At 34.5% G+C, this 24,267-nt stretch overlaps 1 protein-coding gene across 1 annotated transcript; it reads right to left on the bottom strand.

Moving 5' to 3' along the window:
• Positions 1 to 15,532: 15,532 nt before the first annotated feature.
• Positions 15,533 to 19,453, bottom strand: LOC122292501 (beta-glucosidase 24-like). Its single transcript, XM_043100893.1, has 13 exons — positions 19,269 to 19,453; positions 19,064 to 19,133; positions 18,661 to 18,719; positions 18,256 to 18,331; positions 18,037 to 18,114; positions 17,863 to 17,950; positions 17,510 to 17,765; positions 17,252 to 17,367; positions 16,896 to 17,116; positions 16,749 to 16,780; positions 16,218 to 16,320; positions 16,003 to 16,111; positions 15,533 to 15,888 (listed from the first exon to the last, which is right to left on the bottom strand). Exons 1-13 carry the CDS (start codon positions 19,434 to 19,436, stop codon positions 15,720 to 15,722), a joined length of 1,545 nt encoding a protein of 514 aa, XP_042956827.1. The 5' UTR covers positions 19,437 to 19,453; the 3' UTR covers positions 15,533 to 15,719.
• Between the last annotated feature and the right edge of the window lie 4,814 nt (positions 19,454 to 24,267).

Here is a 24,267-nt window from a genome sequence, read left to right on the forward strand (position 1 = left end):
AGCTCCTCTTTCATGGCATCAGTCCATCGCGCATAACTCATGTCACAAAATTGTTTAACAATCCATGATACTCGTGTTGTGAACATAGAACCATGTTCACAACACGAGGCAGTCTCACCATCGTTAATCTTTAAAAGCACTTTACTGTGCTTCCTCGCCTTCTCAAACTCGATGCATCTAGCGGGCCCACGAGATCTTTTTCTCTGTTGCTGCATTACTTCGTGCTCCGTGGGGGCGTCCGCAACTGTATATCAAAATATACACTAGATTAGTGTATGTAATCAAAAAATGTATCTTTACACTTACAAGCACATATGGAAAGGTCAACGCATTCATATTGAAAAATCACACACCAATTTGTGGTATACTGCTTTCTTCCATTCTTGCGTCTTTTCTAGGAGGCGATTGTTCCCTCACTGCTTTGAGTTCTCGAATAGGCGCAGGTGTGGGAATTGGGTTGGTTGAGGGTGGGGGATTTGGAGGCTGTGTCGAGTCATCTAAGGAGGATTGATTACACTCCTCAGGGCTATGATATAAGGAGATTTTCGCTCCCCGTGGTCGGTTGTGGCAAGCCAAGTACGGTATATGGCCTCTAGCACGAATACCCTGGAGTCTCCCTCCACCTCTAGAACTAGGTCCCGCTCGGTCACCTACGTGTGTATGAGTTAATATCATTGTGTTTAAACGTCAAGTCCATTCCACAAAATATCTCAAAGTCACAGAAACAATAGAAATGAATTGATCAGTTATCTACCGTTTTCAATTACTTCATGGGTAGCCTAACCCATGAAGAGCATGTGTATTTGAATGACAATAACTTAACGATCTAAATTATATACCTTGATAACTGATAGTGCTCCTCATGCCTCCAACTTGAAGATGGGATTGCATGATAAACCGAAAGAATATGTGAAAGGAAATCCCCCCAAACTTTGTCCACTTCAGCCTTAATGCAACGTAGTAATGTTTTCCCCTCACCTGAGCAAGAATAATATGATACACATTAGAAGTCAAAAAAATTTAGAAGAAATAAATATATGAAAACATAAATGTTAAGAACTACATATTAATTCAGTCCTAGTATTCAAAAATTATACTTAATGGTTCTAATAAATCAATCAAAAAATGAATGTCATACTTAATGGATTTAATCTGCTGTACCAACCTTCCGTAAAGATTTTTGTTTCTGGCTTGTAATTATAAATCTGAAGCATACTCTTCATCTGTGGATAGATCATCCTCATCTGAATATTCCCCCTCACTATACGCATCTCCAGAACCAGAAGGAATCATGTCATCATTAATCAACCCAGATTCTTCTATAACTTGACCATCCACATGCATGACTTCTCGTGCATCAATATGACTAGGTGGCATATCAATCCTATCCAGTGGAGTTGACACTGGATCTGCATTATCGTACTGAACTGGTTCATAATAATCTGATGACTCACTTTCCTGATCGGCTTCATTAGTACTTGGAAAACCCACATTAATATCTTCCTGAGTGCTCGACACGAACGGAATGTTGTAGACATTCCTATTTGTATAGTTCTGCACAACGTCCCAATTCCCTTTCGACCTTAAATCTCTTATGTAGAAACATTAATCAGCCTGACTCACCAACACGAATGGTTCGTCCTTATACCAAGTCCTGTTCATGTTGACACTAATCATATGGTCATCCACCCGCACTCCTCGTTTTCTATCACCAACGTCAAACCAAGCACATTCAAATAGGTACACCTGATGCCACTCTATGCAGCGTAGCTCGATGATATTTTTAAGACAACCGTAAAAGTCTGCGTTATTTGTGGCATTATCCCTGGTACCAACACTCCAAAATTTTGTGTACGTCAGTGCCTTTCACGATGCTTCATATGAAACCTTTTTCTATTTATTATGCAAGCATCATATGATGAAACCCACCAGTCAGGCTCGCAATCCAACACATACAGATCAGCAGATACAACAAGTGCATTTTTGGTACGATGTTCCTGGATCTATAAAAAAAAAAAATGAAAATTTACAATATATATTTTCATCATTCCAAAACATGTCAAAAAATCTATAATATTTGACATGTGATAAGGATGGAGAAGAACTTACACGGTGCTTGAACCAAGTTAGAAAGTCAGTTTGATGCGTGCGATCGATGGAACTTGGGTGTTGTGCATTACATTTCTTGTAGTGTTCCCAACATTTGGGGCACGGAATCGCAAACCAACAATGGCAAAACGTTATTGTTTCATATATAAAAACTGGTTAAAATTGAATGTAGGTAGATTTTGCAGTAAACTCGTTGATGCTTACTATATATAGGGTCCAATCTCCGAACAATTGTTGAGCACATACCAGATGGCTGCCTTAAAGAGTTTATCTTCTAATTGCACATTGGAAGCTATACCCAAGGGACGAACTTTCTAGTTAAAAATTATGAATCCATCTATAGTTTCCTCTTCATCAGCATCAATATTGCGGTCCGCTCGATTGAACTTCGTCTCTACATCTTGGAGGTATATGGAGCAAAATGTCAGGCATTTAGTGTGAATGTAGGCCTCGGCTATTGAACCTTCTGGTCAGGTTTTATTCTTAACATACCACTTGAATTTGCCGAGATATCTCTCAAATGGGTACATCCACTTATATTGTACTAGTCCCCCAAGTATGGCCTCACGGGGCAAATAAATAGCTACGTGGATCATGATATCGAAAAGGGAGGGAGGGAATATCATCTCCAGTTTACAAAGAATTGTGACAATATCTGTTTGGAGCTGGGATTGGCGATTCACATCCAATGTTCAAGCACACAACTCTTTGAAGAAAGTGCTAAGTTCAGTCAAAGCCAAACAAATGTCACTTCTTAAAAAACCCACAGCAGCGATTGGGAGTAGTCTTTGAAGGAAAACATGATAGTCATGGCTTTTCAACCCAATAATTTTGCAATCGCGTAGAGAAACACAGTTTGAGATATTAGAAGAGAACCCGTCTGGAAATTTTATATCGGCCAACCACTCATAAAATTTATTCCTTTCATCTTCGTGTAGTGTGTATAGTGCATTTGGCATTGTTACATGATCACCTTCATGCCTCAAATGTAACTCTTTTCTATAGCCCAATATCTCTAGGTCACGCCTTGAATTGATATTATCCTTAGTTTTTCCTGAACTGTTCATTAAAGTGAATAAGATGTTTTCGGCAATATTCTTCTCAATATGCATAACATCTAAATTATGCCGAAGTTGAAGTGTTGACCAATAAGGTAACGTGAAGAATATGCTGCACTTTGTCCAATTCAGCTTTTCAGCAGTACGTTTTCTCTTCCTACAAGATTTGCCAAACATCACATCCCCAATCATCTACAATCAAGTTAGAATATCGTATCCTCCTATATCTCTTGGTGGCATGCAATGATCTTCTTTACCATTGATCAACCCTTTTCTCCTTCTCCACATGTGATTCGACTGTAAGAAACGTCGGTGTCCCATATAACAATGTTTTTGGCCATATTTCAACCAATTGGAGTCTATGTTGGCATTACAAGTCGGACAAGCTAGTTTTCCCTTTGTTGACCAGCTAGAGAGATTCTAGTAGGCAGGAAAGTCATTGATTGTCCACAATAATGCAGCATTAGTTAAGGCATCATAGGTAGGTACCCCATATTCCCAAAATTCAAGCAATTCATCAATCAACAGCTGCAAGTAAACATCGATCTCATTCCCCAGTGACCTTGGGCCTAGATTAATCCAAGATGTTATAAAGAATGGTCTTTCGTGCATGACCACGGCGGCAAGTTATACGGGACAAGGATCACAAGCCAAATGCTATGAGGTTTAGCCAAGTTGTTGAACAGAGTGAAGCCATCACTTGCTAGTCCGAGCCTAACATTGCGAGGATCTGCAGCAAACCAACTATTATGTTCATCAAATTTCTGCCAACACTCAGAGTCAGCTGGATGTCTCATACTGGTATCTTCTATCGACTATTAGTCTTTATGCCATCTTATTTCACCTGCTATCTTTGCAGACATAAAGAGACACTGCAATCTCAGTTTCAACGAAAAATGCCACAACACTTTTTGAGGTATAACGCATGATCCATGCGTATTTGGAATCCACCTCGAAGCCTTACATACAAGGCATTCATTAAGAGAGGCATTTTTCTTCCAGAATAAAATGCAGTCGTTGGGGGCATGCATGGATTTTGTTGTAATTGAATCCTAACCCGCGCTCCAAAGACTTTGACTCCTCATATGATTGTGGCAAAAGCGCATTAGGAAAGGAAGACCGCAACAGATCAAGGAGCATGTCAAATGACTTAATTGACCATCCACCGATTGATTTGATATGTAATAACTTGACAATAAATGACAACTTTGTAAATTTAATACACCCATCAAAAAGAGGACGTCAGGCATCCTCCTGTAGCTTGTCAAACGTAGTTGATGGTGAACCTTCTGGTATTGGTGGCCTATTTGGTGCAGTCGTGTTGTCTTCAAGCACATCAACAAAGGTGCCTGACCGGATGTCATCTAACATATGCTGCATGTCATCGATGTAATCAACTTCTAGTAAAAACTCATCACCAACATCATCGTCACTGACGTTCAATATTGCCTCCTCCTCCCCATGAAATATCCACTATGTTTGATCACTTTGATAAACAAATGGGATTCCACCTCATTTGTTGGTAGCCACAGATTGTAAAGGCATGTACGGCATGGACAACAAATATGATCCCATCCAGAAGCATGCCTTCGTGCTTGTGTGAGGAAATTTTTAACCCCTTCAGCATATACAAGCGATAAAAGTCTATCGGCCTTGTTCATCCAACTTTTGTCCATCTAAAAAAAATAAAGAAGGGAAAAAGAGTTAAATCAACAGAGACCGTTTTGGCACAGTAGTTGATGAAGTCACATTTTGCTATTAGCACGGGAAAAATGGGGAATACTAATATATGGTCGATGGATAATATGGTGGGGGCAAAATGAAGTATGAACAATAATGTTTCATGCCAAAGTCGAAGAATGGTCTCATGCCAGTTGTTGATATAAAGTGTATAATTCATCCTTATCACTCCTCTGCAAGTGTATCATATTTGATTTCATGTCATACGAGAAAGGTGGGCATGTTACGCTATTAGCATGAGTCCACTATGAGTTGAAGGACTAAGTGATGTTGCACAATTGTAAGTTAGGAATCGAGTATTGGAGAAGCCTAAAACCCGATGGCTCTCCAATATTGATTGAGTGAACATGCAAAATCGTTATCAATTAGACACGTCAACTACCCATATCCGTTAGTTGTGCCTAGAGAAAAAATGTTTAAATTGAAGAACATTTATTTTCAGGGCAAACTAACTATCGCTAGACCTTTCTGGTCATGTATGGCTGAAGGATAATTGGTTGTGTAAACGTATATGTACCAGATGAAGATCATGAGGCAATTGGGCAGATATTAATATAAATGGGTCTTGTTTCTGACATTAAATGACAAATTTCTGGGAAGTTCGTATCGGATAAGTTGTCATCTACATTAAGGTGATGACAAATGTGGAAATGATGCTAGCTCCGTCATCTCTAGTTGTCTATATAGGAAATGACATGAAATTGATAAAAACCACTATATAGTATATCTGCTGCTGGTCTATACATCTATTGTATTGGCCAACCCAATCATGTCTGTTGAGGGAAAAATGAGCGTATTGGCATATTCTTGTAAAAACCTGTGTAAAATAGTGTTGTAACAAGTGTTGTTGCAGAAAGGCTTGAAAATTGGTCAAAGAAGTCAACTTCGCTTGACCCTCGCTCGATGGAGCGCTCGAGCGAACTTGGGCAGATTGCACCACTCGACATACAGCTCGAGCGAACTCAGGCAGATTCAACCGCTCGATCCTCGCTCAACATACAGCTCGAGCGAACTCAGGCAGATTCAACCGCTCGATCCTCGCTCGACACTGAGCTCGAGCGAGCCCAGGCAGAGTGAGTCGCTCGACCCTCGCTCGACACTGAGCTCGAGCGAACTCAGGCAGAGTCGACCGCTCGATACTCTCTCGACAGGTCGCTCGAGCGAACTTTGGCAGATTGTTTCGCTCGACACTTCACTCGAGCCAATGTTCCAGATCACTAGGGTTTTGAATGCCTCATTTGATGGGAACTATAAATAGAACAGGTTAACTTCTGTTCTTGGTGTGGAGAATCAGAGCAAAAACCCTAAGGGCCTCCAAGAACTTCTTAGAGCAACCTCTCCCCCATTTGGTTGATTCTTTCTTGGATAAATATTTCTCCATCACAACACATTCAAAATCAACTCTTACTTGAGTCCATTGAAGTGGACATTTTTGTTGGCCAGAAGAGTCCGGAGCTGCCGTTGATGCAGAGATCGAGAGGTTCTCGTGGGAAGCTATAGGAAGGTCAGAATTCCGACACTACATGCGTGTAGAGATCGAGTGGGTCACTCGTGGTGTTGCAAGCTAAGTTTAGCTACTACAAAGGTTTTGAGAGTGTCTCTAAATTGGTTGTAACAAACTAAAGTTTCTATAGTGGATTTGAGGTGGTGTCTTACACCCGGAGTGGTTTTAGATTTTGAAGATGTTCTTCAAATGAGTTTCCACTCCGTGAACAAAATCATGTGTTAATTTTTTGTGTTATTTGATTCATTTATTAACTGTTTGTTTGATTAATTTTTCAAAAGGCCATAAAAATTAGATTACACCTATTCACCCCCCTCTAGGTGTAGTGTTGTGTAGAACCACTACTTTTTCAATGTCTACACACTGTAATTAGTAATAGATAACTAGTATTAAAGCATTCACACATGACAAATCAGATCGGGTCATTCATTAAGCTAATTCACCTCGAGCCATTATTGGGAAAAAAAAAAAGACAAAAAACATGTGATAGTATTAACTACATGTAGCGTAACAACATGTCAGCCACCCTCACTCTCATATAGACATGGGAAAAAATCAAGAGTAAGAAGTAGTCATGTGAAACTATCAAAGTGAAAGAAAAGCTATACCTCAATTAAATCATACATTGAGGTATAGTCAAAATAGGGTTTGAATTACTCGAAGATCAGACAATGTAGATATCCAATTAAAGGTCTACAATTCATGCCAAAAATATATTTATTAAACAAAGACATAAAGCCAAACCATTATGTTCAGAGATTTCTTGAAACAAAGTAAAAACATCATATTGAATACAGTGATTGCAGTAGTTACCTTCAATACCCAACTAAGAAAGGTTCGGATGTGCCCTGCCTGAAATGACACCCCAAAACAATTTGCTCAACCTCAGTCAGCACATATTTAACTCAATGCCACTTGATGTCCATCCTATTACTCTACACTGGAAAATCCAAGTGATTTTCAGTTTCAAATCAAAAGTAGCATATAACACTAACAAGCCACAAGGGAAAAAATGTATGAAAAAATAAATAGGAGTAGTGGTTTTAATCACACCATGAACTACAGAAACCAACAAGGGTTCATTTTAATACAAAGCATATTTCAAGGGTCAAATCAACTACAAAGAACAACTTTAACCCATTTAACTTCTCTCCATACATTTGAGCACTAAGCCAAACCTTTAAAACTCCTAAGTACCGCAAACTGCGCATGTAAAGGAATCCATGAACATGACTAATAGCATGCGTGCTGTCCAATAAAGGCCATTGATTTTTAAACATTGTAGATAAATGATGAACGTGCGTTCAAACCTCACAAATGATAGCAACCCACTCTTGAAATGGAAGTGAACAAGTTAGTGTCATCCTCATCTGAATATATTTGTGGGGAGTTGGTGATCTACTGCTTCTAGTGGAGGATATGAGGTGAGTTTGTGGAAATTTATTACAAAAGGGCCTGGTTTTGTCTCTACTGTATTTAGATTGAAGGTGGGAGATGGAAAGAGAAGAAACTTTTGGCAGGATTTGTGGTGTGGGGATGCTGCGTGCAAGTTGGAATTTCCTCATACTATAATTTATGATGTAATTGGGCAAAAGCTAATGTAAGTATGTATGCTAAGCATTATGAACCTGTTGTAGTTTTCTCGGTTGCTATCTATAATTGCTTCAAAAAGAAAATATAGGTTAATAAAAGTATACTCCTGTGTACTTGGGCTGATGCCTATTAAGCATTCTAAAATGAGTACTTATCAACCAAAAAAAAAAAAAAAAAACTTGTAGCCAGTAAATGTAATGAACACTTAACATTTTCAAGTACTCAGAAAGTGCACATGGAAAACACATAGCATCTACCCACTCTTTATTATAAAATGTGCAGTTAGCCTTTTCAAATGGTAAACGATTACATTATGATATTTTCTAGGTATAAGTGCATACTTCTCTATGCGTTGGGTTGCTCACATATGCTAAATGGTTTTATTCTTAGGTGGTTTCCTTGTTCTATAGTCAGCTGCCTTCTCATATTGATTAAGGAAGTACATAAAGGTATGTGTGCAGGCCAAACTAGTTTTTTGGGGTGTTCAATATATTTATCTGCATAGATAAATTCATTACAATAGTTGTATGTTGAAATATGATGCATACGCATTCCAATTTCGGGCCAAATAGCAAGCATTAGACCCTTTGCCCTTTAACGTTCCTACTTCAACTTGATGTTTTAGGATAATGCTTGCTAGACATGAATATATCTTGTGCCAGCCCAGTACTTTGAATAAGGTCTTGGAATTGAACCCATATTTTCTTGGCGATATGATTTTCTGCTTTAGTGATTAACGGAGCATGGGTAGCAAAATGAGTTTCTGATGTTTCATCCAAACATAAGGAATGTAAAGAGGGGTTTTCTTTTGTATACTTCCAATCAATCCATGTGGCTTCGACTAAACATTTGCTCCTAATTAAATTACTTCTTGCTTATCCGAAAAAATAAAAAAAGATTCAACTTTATTTAATGATCTACAACAGGGAAAATGTGGGATTATCTTTTTTCCCATATGTTTTGGAGCAAATATATAGGTTGTCTAAGCAAGTTTTGTGTCATATGAATTGGAAACTGTGCCGGTCCTGTTTTATAATGGGTTTTGCATCATGTTGTTACATTCAAACATTAGATGTTAATTGCAAATTTTGGGAGGTATTTGTGAACCTCTATAATTATTTTCCAAAGAATCTGACAAAGGCAATGGCAAACATCCTTACATTGCTCACTGTTTTAGAACAAATAGAATGCTGGCCTAAAAGACTAAATCCAATGACAGAGATGAAGATCATAAAAAAGTGGACGAATGAACAATGTTTCAGTCAACTGTGATGACTGAAACTAATATGGTTAAATCAACAAATTCACATTTACCTATACTACCCAATATAGAAGAAGCATTGGCATTTACAATGCCTTAAAGAGCTAGAGAATTCACAATACAAAGAAACACAATTTAATAAACTACCCATGGTATTGTCATTCACTAGGGAATGAATCAAAGACTTTCAGACATGTGTGTGTGCATGCATGTCACTAGGGAATGAATCAAAGACTTTCAGACATATGTGTGGATCATCAACTTCATCATTAAATGAAATTAAGCATGCATGGTATAGGGAATGTCGATTAACGATTTCTATATAAACTCTTGTCCAAATGCATGCATGTCACAGATGATATAAAAATGTATATAAATCTGATCATACCACGAAAAAATGACATCAAGATTTAATCTAAACAACATCCAAGTTGAATTAGGAGCACATGATTAAATTATTTCTATATATATATATAGAAAAAACACAAACCCAGCCCAATATTAAGTGATCCATTTAGGTGTTCTGTACATATCCTACTTTATCAAGTAGACAATTTTTAAGGATTTTTTTATCCTTAAAAATCCTCAGTTCTTATATATATACAAAAAAGGAAATATAAGTAAATGGCCGGTCCTCCTCTTGTTAAGCCAATCTAGCTATGTGGAAATTTGGCACTTATATACATATTATATAAATATATATATATATATAAGCTGAAATATATGTGATCAGCAAAACATCATAAAGACAACGTTTAAATGATGTAATGCACAAAGGTAACAACAACCAAAAGAATTAGGATTCAATAACATATATTAGTCCATGTAATTTGCCTAAAATTACATATATACTACCAACGACAACATTTACAGGTGTTTCCAGCGTTTAATTAAACATCTCATTAAACATGAAAACACAAACTCTGATCATGACAACCTGAGGATATACCATGGAGCCTAATCAAATAAGCAACTACATATATGTGTGTGTGTGTGTGTGTGTGTGTGTGTGTGTTTCCCTTTTTCTAAAGAAGGTGCAAAAACATGCATGCAGGCCAGATTATAGCCTCTAAACTTTGTCAGAATAAGGAGGGAAACAAAGAAAATGAGAATATAAGGTGATGAAGAAGGACAGCAAACCCATTGACAAAAACTCCTCAAAAAGGTGATGGTAGATTACAACTGACACAACAAAGAGTTGTGGGAATAATTAAGAGAAGCAATAGAAAGGTTACTTTAACATATGCTTAGTTATTGTTTGCTCGCTAACAGGTGGTCAAATATAACAATTGAGAAAGAAATTAATATAATCGATAAAACAAGCAAATTAGTTTCATCATATATTCGGATTTGAGTTTAGAATGCTGAGAAAACAAAAACCAAGATATATCGATGGTGATGATATATTATTCTCAATGATTGTAGGGAACATTGAGCTAGTTATTTATGAAACAACAAGCTAGCTAACATTACAATGATCAACTGATCATTTCAAAAAGTTATTCAACAAGAACATGCAAGCACCTGGCATGGAAACAAATTGATCCACTGTCTATCATTTCAAAATCGGGAAAAAGATGATGAACCCATGATACATGCCATCAAAATGAAGAATGCTTGTGTGGGAAGTATTCAAGTAGTTTCATGTTTTGGTAGAGGTGTACTATCATTATAAGAACATTGAAGACAAATAATTACCAACAAAATGACAACTAGTAGTACTCGGTTTACAGGATGATGACTTATAATCCTAGCTACATCTTCAGATTTTGCTCAAGTATTGGGAAAAAATCAAAAGTACTCAAATCTTTTCCCCTGTTGTTTGGAATGAACTCATGAATACATGAAACAGAAGGGATGATAAGCATCAACAGATTAAATAAGTGCACAAAAGAAGATTAAACCTGACAACAGTTCAGGATTTCTGCTGTTTGTATTATTTCTTAAAAAAAATAAAGCCTTTGGCTTCAAGTTTTAAGTATTTATCAGACAACTTCATGTATGTACATGAAGGTTAAGATAGACAGCTCTGGTGATCTTAATTACTGGTATCACCACATTTCAAAGGGTGGATGGCCTTTCTTGACTCCAGACAATGGCTGGATTGTATCAGATTGTACATCAGAAGGCATTTTAGGTAAATATCTCTAGAACAATAATTCCTCAACCAAAAATAACATTAGCTAAAAAAATTATAACTCAGCAATAAAAGCTAATATATATATCCTAAATAATTATCCAAATCTAAATGATATGAGTCAGTACATCACTGTAAATATAAGTAGTACAGTAACACTAAGATATTAAAAACCATTAATTTGCAGGCAGCACTCTTGTAATTTATTAGTTGTTGTGTATTATATTATATAAATGGAGATCACATAGCTATCTAGCTGCTGAAGTTGTGGAGAATCCAAAACTAACAGCAGAAGTTGCAAGATAAAGGCTACCAATTCTAATTTCTGTACAGAAAGAGAAAATGGAAAAAGAGACTCCATGTATTCAAGTAATTTATTGAGGAGTATATTACATTATATTTATATAATATATTTGGATAATATATGACAAAACCAAGAGAGAGAATGGCATTCAAAATACTACTGACAAACTAACACAAAGTATATTATTGGAGGAGTAACCTTTATATATTTATTCACTCATGATCATGATCATCATGTACATGCAATATATAAGAAAAGTAGGCAAAAGAGATACAAAGTGGAGCCAAGCCTTTGAGATGCATGGCAGGCCAAAGACCCCACAAAGAGAAAGGAAGGGAGAAAACAACTTTATAGGGAATATGGAGGGGAGTTTTGGATGATTGAACTGAAGTAAACATATACTCTTCCTTTTACTGATCAATTTTTATTGATTGTGCAAAAATATAAATTATTTTTATATTTTTTTAACCTAATAGGGTTTTTTAGGTGGTTCATTTTAAGAAAAATTCAAAAAAGAGATGAATAGCAAAAAAAGGCAAAGGGCATGAGTATGACATGACTTAGATTAGGTGGATTTTGCAGTGGAAACCTTAAGCTGTGGAGGGTGGTGGCATGGGAATACAAAATAGAATTAATTATAATTATAATCATAATATATAAATATATATAAATATATATATATATATATATAAGTGGATTGCAAGAGAGTTTGTAATCATGGGGGAAGCATATTCACTTTCTGCCTTTTCATTACTTTCTAAGGCATGATTAGAAAAAAGTATCCCAATCTTCTCCCTCACCTAAAGGAAAGCATTTCCCATATCACACCCTCATTCCCTTCACTTTCTTCAATACAACACCAAAACAGAAGTTTGCTTCTCAAGACTTCTACCGCACTAAATAGAATATTGATTAGAGGAGAGAAACTTTATTGATATGATTTTTAAGAGAAATACTTAATCTATATATTTAATTTTATAAAAGTAAATTAATTTACAAACTAGCTTTACACAGCAATTTTTAGAACATATATAAAAGTGTTTTTATCGTCATTGTCTTAGTTTTTTGGTGATGGAAAATTAATAACAAAAGCTGAGATAGATCAAATAATTTATGTTACACATCTAGTCATGTTTAGTTTGGATTTCGAATTTTTCCTTTATATATATATACCATCATTAAAAATTAAGAGAGTGATATATGATCTCATAATTGTGTTTAACTAATCACATTAATCTAACACGTTCAATAGTTTAATGATGCACTAAACAGATTGAGCCACTAATTTAAGTGGTCAAATTATGATAATTTGAGTTTTAAAAATTGAGAAATTAAAAATTGACGCCTAAATAAGTAATTGGATGATCGAACGAAGTACCCTAATTTCAAAATAAGTAATTGGATGATCGAACAAAGTACCCTGATTTCAAAGCAACACGGGTCTCATTGATCATGAAGGGTTGGATGAGTACTCATATATGGTCCCTCCCATCATAGCTTAATTCCACTTTGATCTAAAACTAGTTTAGGTTTGTTCAATCAAACAATCAAGAGTTAGATGACCCACTTTCAATCTTTATTACAATATTTGGTGAATCAAATTTGTAACTCAAGATCTAAGACTGTCTTTGCCAGCATGGAATCTGAATCAAGAAGCAGAAATTTTGTCTTCATGCATGAGCTGGTGGGGGGTATTTAGGAGACTAGAGAGGAAAGTAGAGGGTTTAAAAAATTCTAGAATTATATTGTTGAAATAGTCAGCGATATCATTTTTGGAGGAATTGTGGAGTCTTAGCCCAAGGCAGAAAAATATGTTCATCTTTCTTTATAATAATTCTTTTTAATGGGATATAATACTACTCTTGTAAACATATCTATTACACAGTGTTAAGCTTATTGCCTACAGTCATATTATAAAATATATCTAACTTTTATTGTTTAGATTAATTAACCTAAAAATTGACATCTTCATCTGGCTATAATAACATAATACCATATTCCTCCATATGTGTCTATATTTTGTCATGCTAATTAACAACATGTGACCAAGTCAGTGATTCTCAACTAATAGTGGGTTTTGCTAGGAAATAGCATTTTTATCAAAACTGAATAAATATAAGTAAGCTTAAAAAGACAGCTTTAGGAATAAATAAACATTACCATGAGCTTTGTTTGAAAATCCCACCTAGTTTCAAGCAACCAAGCATAGTAAAATTGAATTTAACAAGCATGATGATTTTTGGAAAGAACAAAAGAAATGCTTGGTATATACAATTTTTTGTTTAAAGCCTGCATGGACAATGTTGGAGATATACGGTTTCTTTTTTCCTAATCAATTATTTCCCAGAATGTAGCCCTAAAACTAAGCCCAAATGCATATTGTTTGATGAATGGAGAAATCGTAGCAGCAAATATATCGATCAGTGAAAGACCTAATATATTTGAGGTGATATATGCAAAAATTGCCAACTACCAAGAATGATATTTAGCCCCAATGAATCGATAATATGCACAGCGTCGACAGATAAAAAAAATATAAATATAAATATAAAAAAACTACAAAAAGTTTATTTAGAAATAATTTGTGCATGTCATCCAACAATCCAAGTAGACAAACAAATGGCGCTATGTTCATGCATGTATGGAGAAAATAAAGAGTTCCAAACAGAGTTTGTGAGTAGCAAAATACCTTGGACACACTGAGCAGCACCCGAGCAGTGGATTTTGGCCAACCGAGGGCTCAAAATGGACTGGCAAGCCTCACACACAGGATGTTTGGGACAACGATTTTAGGGAGATTTCTAGTAGCTCTAATGCACAACAGAAGGTGATTTTGGTAGCAATCGTCGTGTGTACATATGCATTCAACAGAAGGGGGATTTAATTTTTGGTAGCTGAAGTATTGGGTGGCCGAAGTGGAAGATTTGAAGCCGATCAATGGAGGCAATGCTTGGGTTTTGGAAGGAAACGATGAGCAACCTTCTATGCACAAGGAAAATGTAGTGAAGACCAGAGATGGAGCTTCGGGAGCATTTCGGAAATGGGGAGAAAGGAACTACCACGTATGGATTGGCCGGGACGGATTTTAGTTGCAAATGATGGAAAATCGATGACACACACACACACGGAGAGCAGAGAGGGTACTGTGAATAAGTCATGGGGAGGGAAATAAAATCCAAGTTTGGCGCCAGAGAATATTTGTGAAATTTAGCAACGAAAATTTTCGCCGCTAAAAACATTAATTTCGCTGCCATACAGACAGTGACCCTTCTCACCATCTTTCCAATTATTTTCTCCAGCGAGTAAGAAATTGCCGTTATAAGTAATATATGCCAGCGATTACTTTGGCAGCGATTCAAAAATCGCTGATAAAAGCCCATATTCTTGTAGTGTATATAAAAGCTGAGGCTAGCTTCCAGTTAGATTAATTCGATAATTAATTCAAATCTACAAGCTAGAAAGCTCCATTATTATATTTATACTTACAATTCCTTAAATCTAATGAATAAAGAAAAACAATGATTCAAATTTGTCACTTGAGGACTTATTATATTGTATGATAACCATGCGAGTAAAGGGAAAAAAAAAAAAAAAAGAAGAAGAATATTTTGAGATGATCTAAACTCAACATATCACAAGTGAAATGCTAATTAGGCATTAACCACATTTGAACCATTCAATTATAAGCAAAGTAGTTAGCGTTTTAAGAATTAAACTCCACCTGATGCATGGTCAGGATCGATCGGAAGTCGATGTCAAAGCCCAAAAGTGTTTCGATCATAGTCGTAAAACTTCAAAAACACTAAAAATTTGAACAATCCATGCATAATAAAAGACGGAGACCATCCGCAGGGCAATTTATTATTCTGCAAGCGTTTCAGTCAATACAGAAAGAAAATTACATTATTCAAAAAGTACTATAATATTCATAGAGAAGATCAGATGCTCAATTTATTGATCTGAGACCACACAATTAATTTGATAGTCAGTTCGTAATGTGAAAATCTTCGTTTCTATTTCTTGAGGAAATTCTGGAACCATTTTGCTGAAAGTTTAGGGTATCTTTTTAATCCGTTCACATAGTCAACAAAGTGGATGCCAAATCGAACCGTATAACCAGACATCCATTCATAGTCGTCCAAGAATGTCCAAGCAAAGTATGCCTTAACTTTCACGCCCACCCTATTAATGCCAAGGAAAACAATGAATTAAAGATCATAGATCATACATAGAGAGAGAGAGAGAGAGAGAGAGAGAGAGAGAGAGAGAGAGAGAGCTGTATGAATTAGCACTTACCCGATAGCCTTATGAACATGCGCAAGATGCCTATAATAATAGTCAATTCTTTGGGTGTCCCTAAGGGCTTCCTTAAGCGGTAATGAGGCATTATTGAACTCATCGATTCCTAATATATAAGAGATTATAGTTTAGCTTAATTAGATAAAATGGGACATCCAAGGATTCGTCATCGACTTTATGCAACAATAATTGAAAAAAGTTGAGAAAATAACCATTCTCGGTGATGAAAATTTCTGGATCGCCGTACTTGGATTTTGTGTAGACAAGAAGATCATAAATTCCTTTAGGATAGACATAGAGCCAACTTGAAGCAGCCTGAGATTTACAGAAAATAAACTGATCACTACATAAAAATTTGCCCAAGACTGTTTTCGTTTGTCATCATGTGTTGTTAAGGTGGATAAAAAAGAGCTATCAAGTCGATATATTTTGTAATAAAGCAACTGTTAAATTGTCTAGTTTCGCACAGATGATTACGTTTGCAAGATCCAATATCATAATTCGGAATATTATATACTGTAACATATATACTAATTGAATTTTGCTATATACAAGTAAAGTTGTGTATTAGTCTGCGTATTAATATTAATTTTTTCATATTTAAAATTTAAATTAGCACTATTTTTAATCAAATCTACTTTTTAACCAATCACATTAAGTTGATGTATATATTAATACACAATTGTGCTTGCAATAGATTTTCCATATTAATTTACGTATAATTCATATATATATATATATACCTGTGGACCAATGAGGACCCCGTTGCGCGAACCTGCCATACAACGCCAAACCAAAAAAGAAGATGTAGTTGATATTCAATACATGCACAAGACAACGTATATATCGATCAATGCTAGCTTTCCGAGTAGTGTTGAATTCGTACGTACCAGTTTTATTAACAAGAGCATCAGTCAGGTAGCTTTTGTTCAGAGACCTATATTCAGGTGCATCAGCAACATAAGTGGCAGTATAGTAGTTTAATCCGATAAAGTCGTATGATCCCTTCACCAGCTTCGATTCAGTTCTGTTGAATCTGGGTAGTCGGTTTTCACGTACGTGAGTACGCATGCTGAGGGGATAGCGACCCTTTGTTAAGGGTTCCATGAACCTGCAACAAAATACAAAAACCATCCATAAATTTAGATCAGGATATGAATTACGATGTAATCATCCTATATTTTAAAAATAAAAATAAAAACAGGTGCTAACATGGAGATCAAAAACTAATTAAAGAAAAACATACCATCCGAACATGAAATCAAGGGCACGTAACGCGGCAGCATGGTCTTTCTCCGATTTAGAATACGGCACCATCCAATCGCACACAAGTGTTATCCCTATAACACCTTTTTGCTCTGCCTGAACGTAGTAGTGAACGAGATTTGGTAAATCAAGCAATGGCTAGTCTAGTTTAAGTCAACACAACATACGTAAGACAGAGGCATATATATATTTTTAGTTGGTGTAAACTTCAACTTCGGTAAATATATAGAATTGGAACCTGATATTTGGTCTTATACACGTTAACGGCAGCTGCATGAGCGAGAAGCAGATTGTGGGTGACGGTATATGGCTCCGTTGCTGAATCCCCGTCGGTGCAACTCAGATTTTGCCAGCTCGAACATCTGAAAGGTGCTAAAACCCCTGCCGCATATCCACCATTGCTGTAGGTATAAGGCTCGTTTAAGGTGATCCAATGCTTTACCCTGTCACCAAACTCCTTGAAGCAAAGCTCAGCGAAGTCCTTGAAGTCTTCCCTAAAAGTTACGTACGCATGCACGGATATATTAGAGTACTGTCCCATTTCTATATATGAAATGCTGGTGATATGGTCCTGAATTATTCATCACTTACACAATGCTTTGGCTTAAGAAACCGCCATACTCATGTTCTAAGACCATTGGAGTTTCCCAGTGGAAGATTGTCACATAGGGCTTAAGACCTGCATTTCAATAATTGTAAGTACCATTATTACATTATCATCAGTGAATTATTAGCATATGATATGTTAATGCGAACGTCCATGACCTTTGGCTAGGAGTTCATCGATGACCTTGTTGTAGTGGTCGATTCCTTTCTGGTTCACACCATCACTAATCTTTCCGGCTGAAAATTGGAAACAAATGAATGGTTCTGACTTACAATTATATATCGAAAGCTTTAAAAAATAGACAATGCATCTAGGCATCGGAAATTAGTTGCAAGAGATATCATATCGCTGATGCAGAAAAGCATGTAGTTAATTACTTGGTATCAGCCTGGGCCATGCGATTGAGAATCTGTATGCATCTGCATTCATATCCTTCAGAATCCCAAAGTCCTCCTAAAATTTCCAAAAAGAAAATTAATTTTGGTGAATTAGTTTTCGAGCATTATAAAATGTTAGGAAAAAAAAAAACAAAAGCTTTTAATTTCTTTGTAAAATTTCTCAAAAATAATAATTTATTATTTTAAGTTTTTTTAAATCTGAGTTTAATAATTTAAATTTTTTTAAGGACTTGATCACAAGGCTACCTCATCATAATATAGAATGGAAGAACGAAAATTCTACCTCATCAATATTTAATTTTTTTCTATTGTCCTATGTGCCTTTTACTCCGCTTATTTATCCACAAAACGGGAAAAGATAAAAGGATATATATATATACGTACCTTATAGCGATGATATTGATCATCAGCTACATCTCCATTGCTGCCATCCGCTATTTTATCTGCATTTTCAAACAAATCCTGTCCGTTAACTAAGCGTAATGTACATGCTTAATTACCAAAGTTTGTTTGAACTTTTTTTTATTAATGGGCAGGTAATATATGTTAATGCAGAAAATTGTCCTTCAAAAAAAAAAAAAAAAGCACGTTTGAGATTTTTCATCTTCATGTCATCTGAAACAATATTTAAAGGTTAGTACGTAATATATAATTTATATATATATATATATATATTTGTGCACACAGAGAAAACAATATTTAAAGGTTAGTACGTAATATATAATTTATATATATATTTGTGCACACACACAGAGAGAGAGAGAGAGAGAGAGAGAGAGAGAGAGACCTGAGTATTTGTGGCTGTAATAATCCCACAAACTTAATCCTTTGCCATCTTCAAACGCTGCACCTTCATACTGCATGGAATTCAAGCACATATTTGGGCATGCACGTATATGCATGAATTATCCTTGAGATCTCAGGGAACTTGAAGATCAAAAACCCAAAATATATTGATATAAACATGTACGTAGAAAACATGTTGGGGTTACCTGATAGGAAGATGATGCTGCACCAAATGTGAAACCTTTGGGAAAGCTGGTCCTGTTAAGTGAAGAAATGCCGTAGCTGGGAGTAATAGCATTAGCATTCATAATGGTGTTGGCGAAAGAGCCAACAAGAACAAGAAGGCCTATGATCATGTACCCCTTCATCGCCATAATGGGTTTTGGTGTGATTGTGAGTGTCACTAACTCGGCTTTTTATAGAGGAGCAGAGGCAAGCCAATTTCGCTTTTTCTTCGTTTTTTATCGTTTAACTCTCGTATTATCTATTTGTATATACAATACTGAACACATTGGGATATATAATAAGTAAGATGAGAAATAATATTTGTAATCATGGTTATGTAAATCCTATGCAGTTTTTTTGAAAAAAGTGAATTAATATGGGACCTACATAAAAAAAATTAACTTTTTTAATCATGGACCATATTTTTTTTTAAACCGATTGTGTGGTATTTGCATACTCCACAACTATATGTAGCATTACTCTAAGTAAGATTATCATTAATATGGGAATGACTTTTTAATCCCTACTTAGCATTTGCATCCTTAATATTGACATGTGCATAACATTGAACTGGGAGCCCATCAGCTAATTTTGTCTCGATTTTTTTTTTTTTCCCCTTTTTTGACATGTGGCCGATAATCACTAATTTATTTTTATATTATCTAGAAGTTTGAGAGACTAAAAATTAACGGTGTGTATTATCATGTGTGTAATATTCAATACAACTATCTCTCGATAGTATTGGAACTGATCAGTGGCATCATCACGGAATTCTAAGTTGTGCAATTAATTTGAGCTCTGTTCACAGCTTGATCAAGTTCCGAAGCTTAATCTCTACTAAAATGGTATATATAGTAATACACACATATCTACCTTTATCTGGAGACAATGCATGCAGATAAGATATTGCCCAGATGCTTATTAATCTTGCTAGTACGTAGTAATGGGAAGATCTTGATCGTGAAATTATTGAGAACAAGAAAATGATAATAAGACAAATGTATCGATCGATTCATTTGCCATGTGCCATGTGCCAGGTTCTCATTATCTTCAACATATGACAACAACAAAAAAAGGGCACCGGCCGATTGAGAAGGATCGATGAATGAGGTGTTAATTATAAGAGTTTTAAAGAAAAAATATGAACTTTTAAAGAGAAGCAAGATCCCATGCTAGCTTGTCTATATATATATATTAAATATTAATAAATATCCCACCATATGCTCTTGAAAATCAAAATTATATGTTCCTCTTAGATCATCAGTCGTCTCCTATAGATACTTTGGGTACTTCATAAGTTTTTAGCTAGGCTAGCTTATGATTGTACCACGTACGTACCTACCGATGATTACATTAATTTAATTAAATTAAATTAAATTAAATTTTGAAAGTACTACTTGTGTATGTAATAAAAGATAATACTATTGATCATTGTAATTAACAGTACGGTCATTTTATCATCATCCGGTTTTGTACAGTATCAGTGGATCAGGATGAAATTCAGTATTCAGCCGTGGGTAATTATGGTTTTTTATCCTAAGGTACGGTGGAAACGTGAATTCCTATGCAAAGGAATAATTGGGAGCTAGATGATCGATTCATGGTTGTTTTTTCTTTGTTATTAAGTGCAAGAATGTAGTACTACTTTTGCATGCATTTTCTTTAATATATTGCAGGCAAGGGAGAAACTTATACACTTCAGCAATAGAAAAGTAAGCGGTGGCTACTGTTTGCAGATAAACCTGTGCCATTCCTTGTTAGATTTTTTTTTTTTTAATAAAAAATCAATCAATTTCATTAGAGATATATAACAGTTAAAAACATTTATCAAGTCAAAAGGGTTTGAGAATATTCCTTGTTAGATCACTTGGTGTAAAAATAAATGTGATTTTTTTTTCTTCTATTTCTTTGGTTTCTTAATTAACGCCGACAGAGAATCATAAGTGATCTGCGTGGCCCCCGCATTAGAGAGTTATTACCATTTGGGAATTTGGTTAATTAGGTCAGTCTTTGACAAATACCTTAGTCCTTGCTTGCATCATCATTAATATTCTAATTTGCATATCGTTAAACTTTGAGCCCATAATTACTTAATTCATTTTAATTTATCATTATTCATCACACAAATTGACATGTCAATTATGGATAAACTAAAATGTATGAAATTTAAAATTTAAAATTTAAATTTAAAAAGAAAATTGATAAATAGATCTTATACGTAAATTTATATATAAAATTATAAGTACATATAGAATGTCTAATATAAATATTTTTATAAATAAATTACACAAACGAACGTGACATATATATACGGAATACTAATTTACTTGCAAATGGAATTGAAAGTTTGAAATATTAAAACATGGCTTAAAATGTACGTGTAATCAATAATTCAACTATCTCTCATGCCAATAGGATTTTAGTGGCTAAATTGTAGCTCAATTAGTATGTTCTTTCTCGACAATACAAAATAAAGGATAAAGTCATAAAATTTGAATATTCACATATCACGTGTGTACTTGTACTATATATATATAGTGATGAAAAGTATACCAAACTTTCAACTTCTGCAATTAATTAATTTGGCGGAGACGTAAAGCCTCAAAATGATTTGAAGCTTAATCATTACTCATAGAATATGTAAAAACAGATCAAGTAGATCAACGGGGGAAAAATACACGCAGATAAGATCGTGTCCATGTGCAAGCTTCTTGTAGACATGAAAAATCATGAATATAAATGAACTAGGAAAAGGTCGGACAAACCCCACGATGCTTGGATCGACCCATGCCTATTGACTGTTCTTAGCATGTGCATGCCATGACTGTTGTACGTTCTGTTGTATTCCTGACAAACTCAACTTAATTTATTTTCAAGGATATTGTTCTCTCTGCCCTATCGAATTTAATATTGGCCTCGTTAGTCGTGTCGATCACAACTGTTGAAATATATAATAGACCTCGTTGGTCGCGTGGAAAACTTAAATAAATTTTAAATAGGAGGTTGGAAGATAGTGAATATATTAAAGTTGTATATGGCAATGGCATGGATCAATCAGATTCGCCTGATCTACTGCAAGTTCTCATGATAAGAAGAATCTTAACTAAACGGCTTGTTGGAGAACTCGAACCACCGGTCAAGAATATTGTCCTAATCTCATTAAAAAAAATGTCCTAATCTCCGCAGCTTACATGCACGGAACTAATGTTATTAATTATTCATATTAGTTTTTTTTATCATTTTAAAGAATGATTGAATTGACACATTTTAAATAATTTATATATAAATTGATTCGATCAAGAAAATAAAATTTATGAAAAATATCTTAGTACCAATTATATATATATATAGTCATGTCAAGTACTGATCCGAATCCGGTGAGCTAGATATTCACCGCCAGCAAAAATCAATAGAAATTTTTAAGCTAGAATTGTGATCGTTAATCTTTCGGTGATTCTATGATCTTTATTTGTGCAAACACGTACAGAATGCATGGCCGGGTTGGAACAGCAGTGATGACAACTTTTTCCATCAATTAATTTCTTTACAAGTCCATTTAAATACTATTAACATGCAGTAATGCGGTTATATATATATATATATATATAAATTATATACATCATATTATCATCTTATTTGTATTTTATGAAATAAGATATGATACATTTACCACAATTAAATGATTATTTATTACATGCTTCGTTATGATTAAATTGTGAATGCACCTTATCATATATAGTAAAATGTAAATAAGATAATGATGTAATGTATAACATTATTGAAATTGACCTCGTTACTCGTGTTGATCAAGACCTTGAAATATATAGACCTCGAAATATATAGACCTCATTGGCCGCGTGGAAAACTTAAATACATTTTAAATAAGAGGTTGGAAGATAATGAATACATATACATCATAGTATCACCATTTTACTTATATCTTATTATATATAATGTAGCATATTTATCACCATTTGATAATAAAAAAGCATGTAATAAATGATTATTCAATAATAATAAATGTGTCACATTTTATTTAGTAGGATGCAACTGAAATGATAATATGATGTATATAATTTTCTATATATTAAAGTTATAAAATTCTATATACCATACTATCATCTCACTTTCATTCTATTAAGTATGATGTGACATATTTATTACAATTAAATAATTATTTATTACATATTCTTTTATCATCTTATAGAAATAAATAAATCATATCTTATTTAATACGATGAAAATAAAATAACAGTGGTCTATAACATTTCTAGTAAACGGCTTGTTGGACTCAACGACCGGTACGAAACTAATGTTATTAATTATGTCCTAATCTCAGCTTACATGCACGAAACTAATGTTATTAATTATTCATATTAGTTTTTTTATCATTTTAAAGAATGATTGATTTGACACGTTTTAAATAATTTATATATAAATTGATACGATCCGATAAGATTTATGAAAAAAATCTTAGTACCAATTTTATATATATATAATCATGTCAAGTAATGATCGATCAGTGGGTGAACTAGATGATCTTCACCGCCAGCAGAAATCAGTAGAAATTTTTAAGCTAGAATTGTGATCGTTTAATTTTTCGGTGATTCTATGATCTTTATTTGTGTAAAGACGTACAGAATGCATGACCGGGTTGAAACAGTAGGACATGCTAGATGAATGAGATGAGATGAGAATTTAATAAACAGGAATAAAATAGTTTATAAATAATAGTAACATAATTGGATAATTTGAGTTAATATTTTTAAAATTTTAAAAAACGAGAGAGAAAAAATTGAAAAAATAAATATTATAAAGTTAAAATAATTCTAGAATATAGTTTTTTAATATTATTTTTATTTATGAATTTGAAAAAGTTGAATTATTCTTTATTTTTTGTTTAAAAATTTAAAAAAAAAAATTATAATGATTAGTCTAAAAAAATTAGAATGACTAGGTTTTTCATTTGCCTACCTTTGA

This window comes from Carya illinoinensis, chromosome 13 (genome assembly GCF_018687715.1).
Source record: "Carya illinoinensis cultivar Pawnee chromosome 13, C.illinoinensisPawnee_v1, whole genome shotgun sequence".
Taxonomy (NCBI): Eukaryota; Viridiplantae; Streptophyta; class Magnoliopsida; order Fagales; family Juglandaceae; genus Carya; species Carya illinoinensis.

Excerpts from the sequence above, each read along its gene's own strand:
- LOC122292501 (XM_043100893.1), bottom strand. The coding sequence starts at position 19,436 with ATGGCGATGAAGGGGTACATGATCATAGGCCTTCTTGTTCTTGTTGGC. Across the intron at positions 18,115-18,255 it reads ATGGCCCAGGCTGATACCAA|CCGGAAAGATTAGTGATGGT; the intron begins GTAATTAACTAC and ends TCCAATTTTCAG. Across the intron at positions 17,766-17,862 it reads TTCTTAAGCCAAAGCATTGT|GGAAGACTTCAAGGACTTCG; the intron begins GTAAGTGATGAA and ends CGTAACTTTTAG.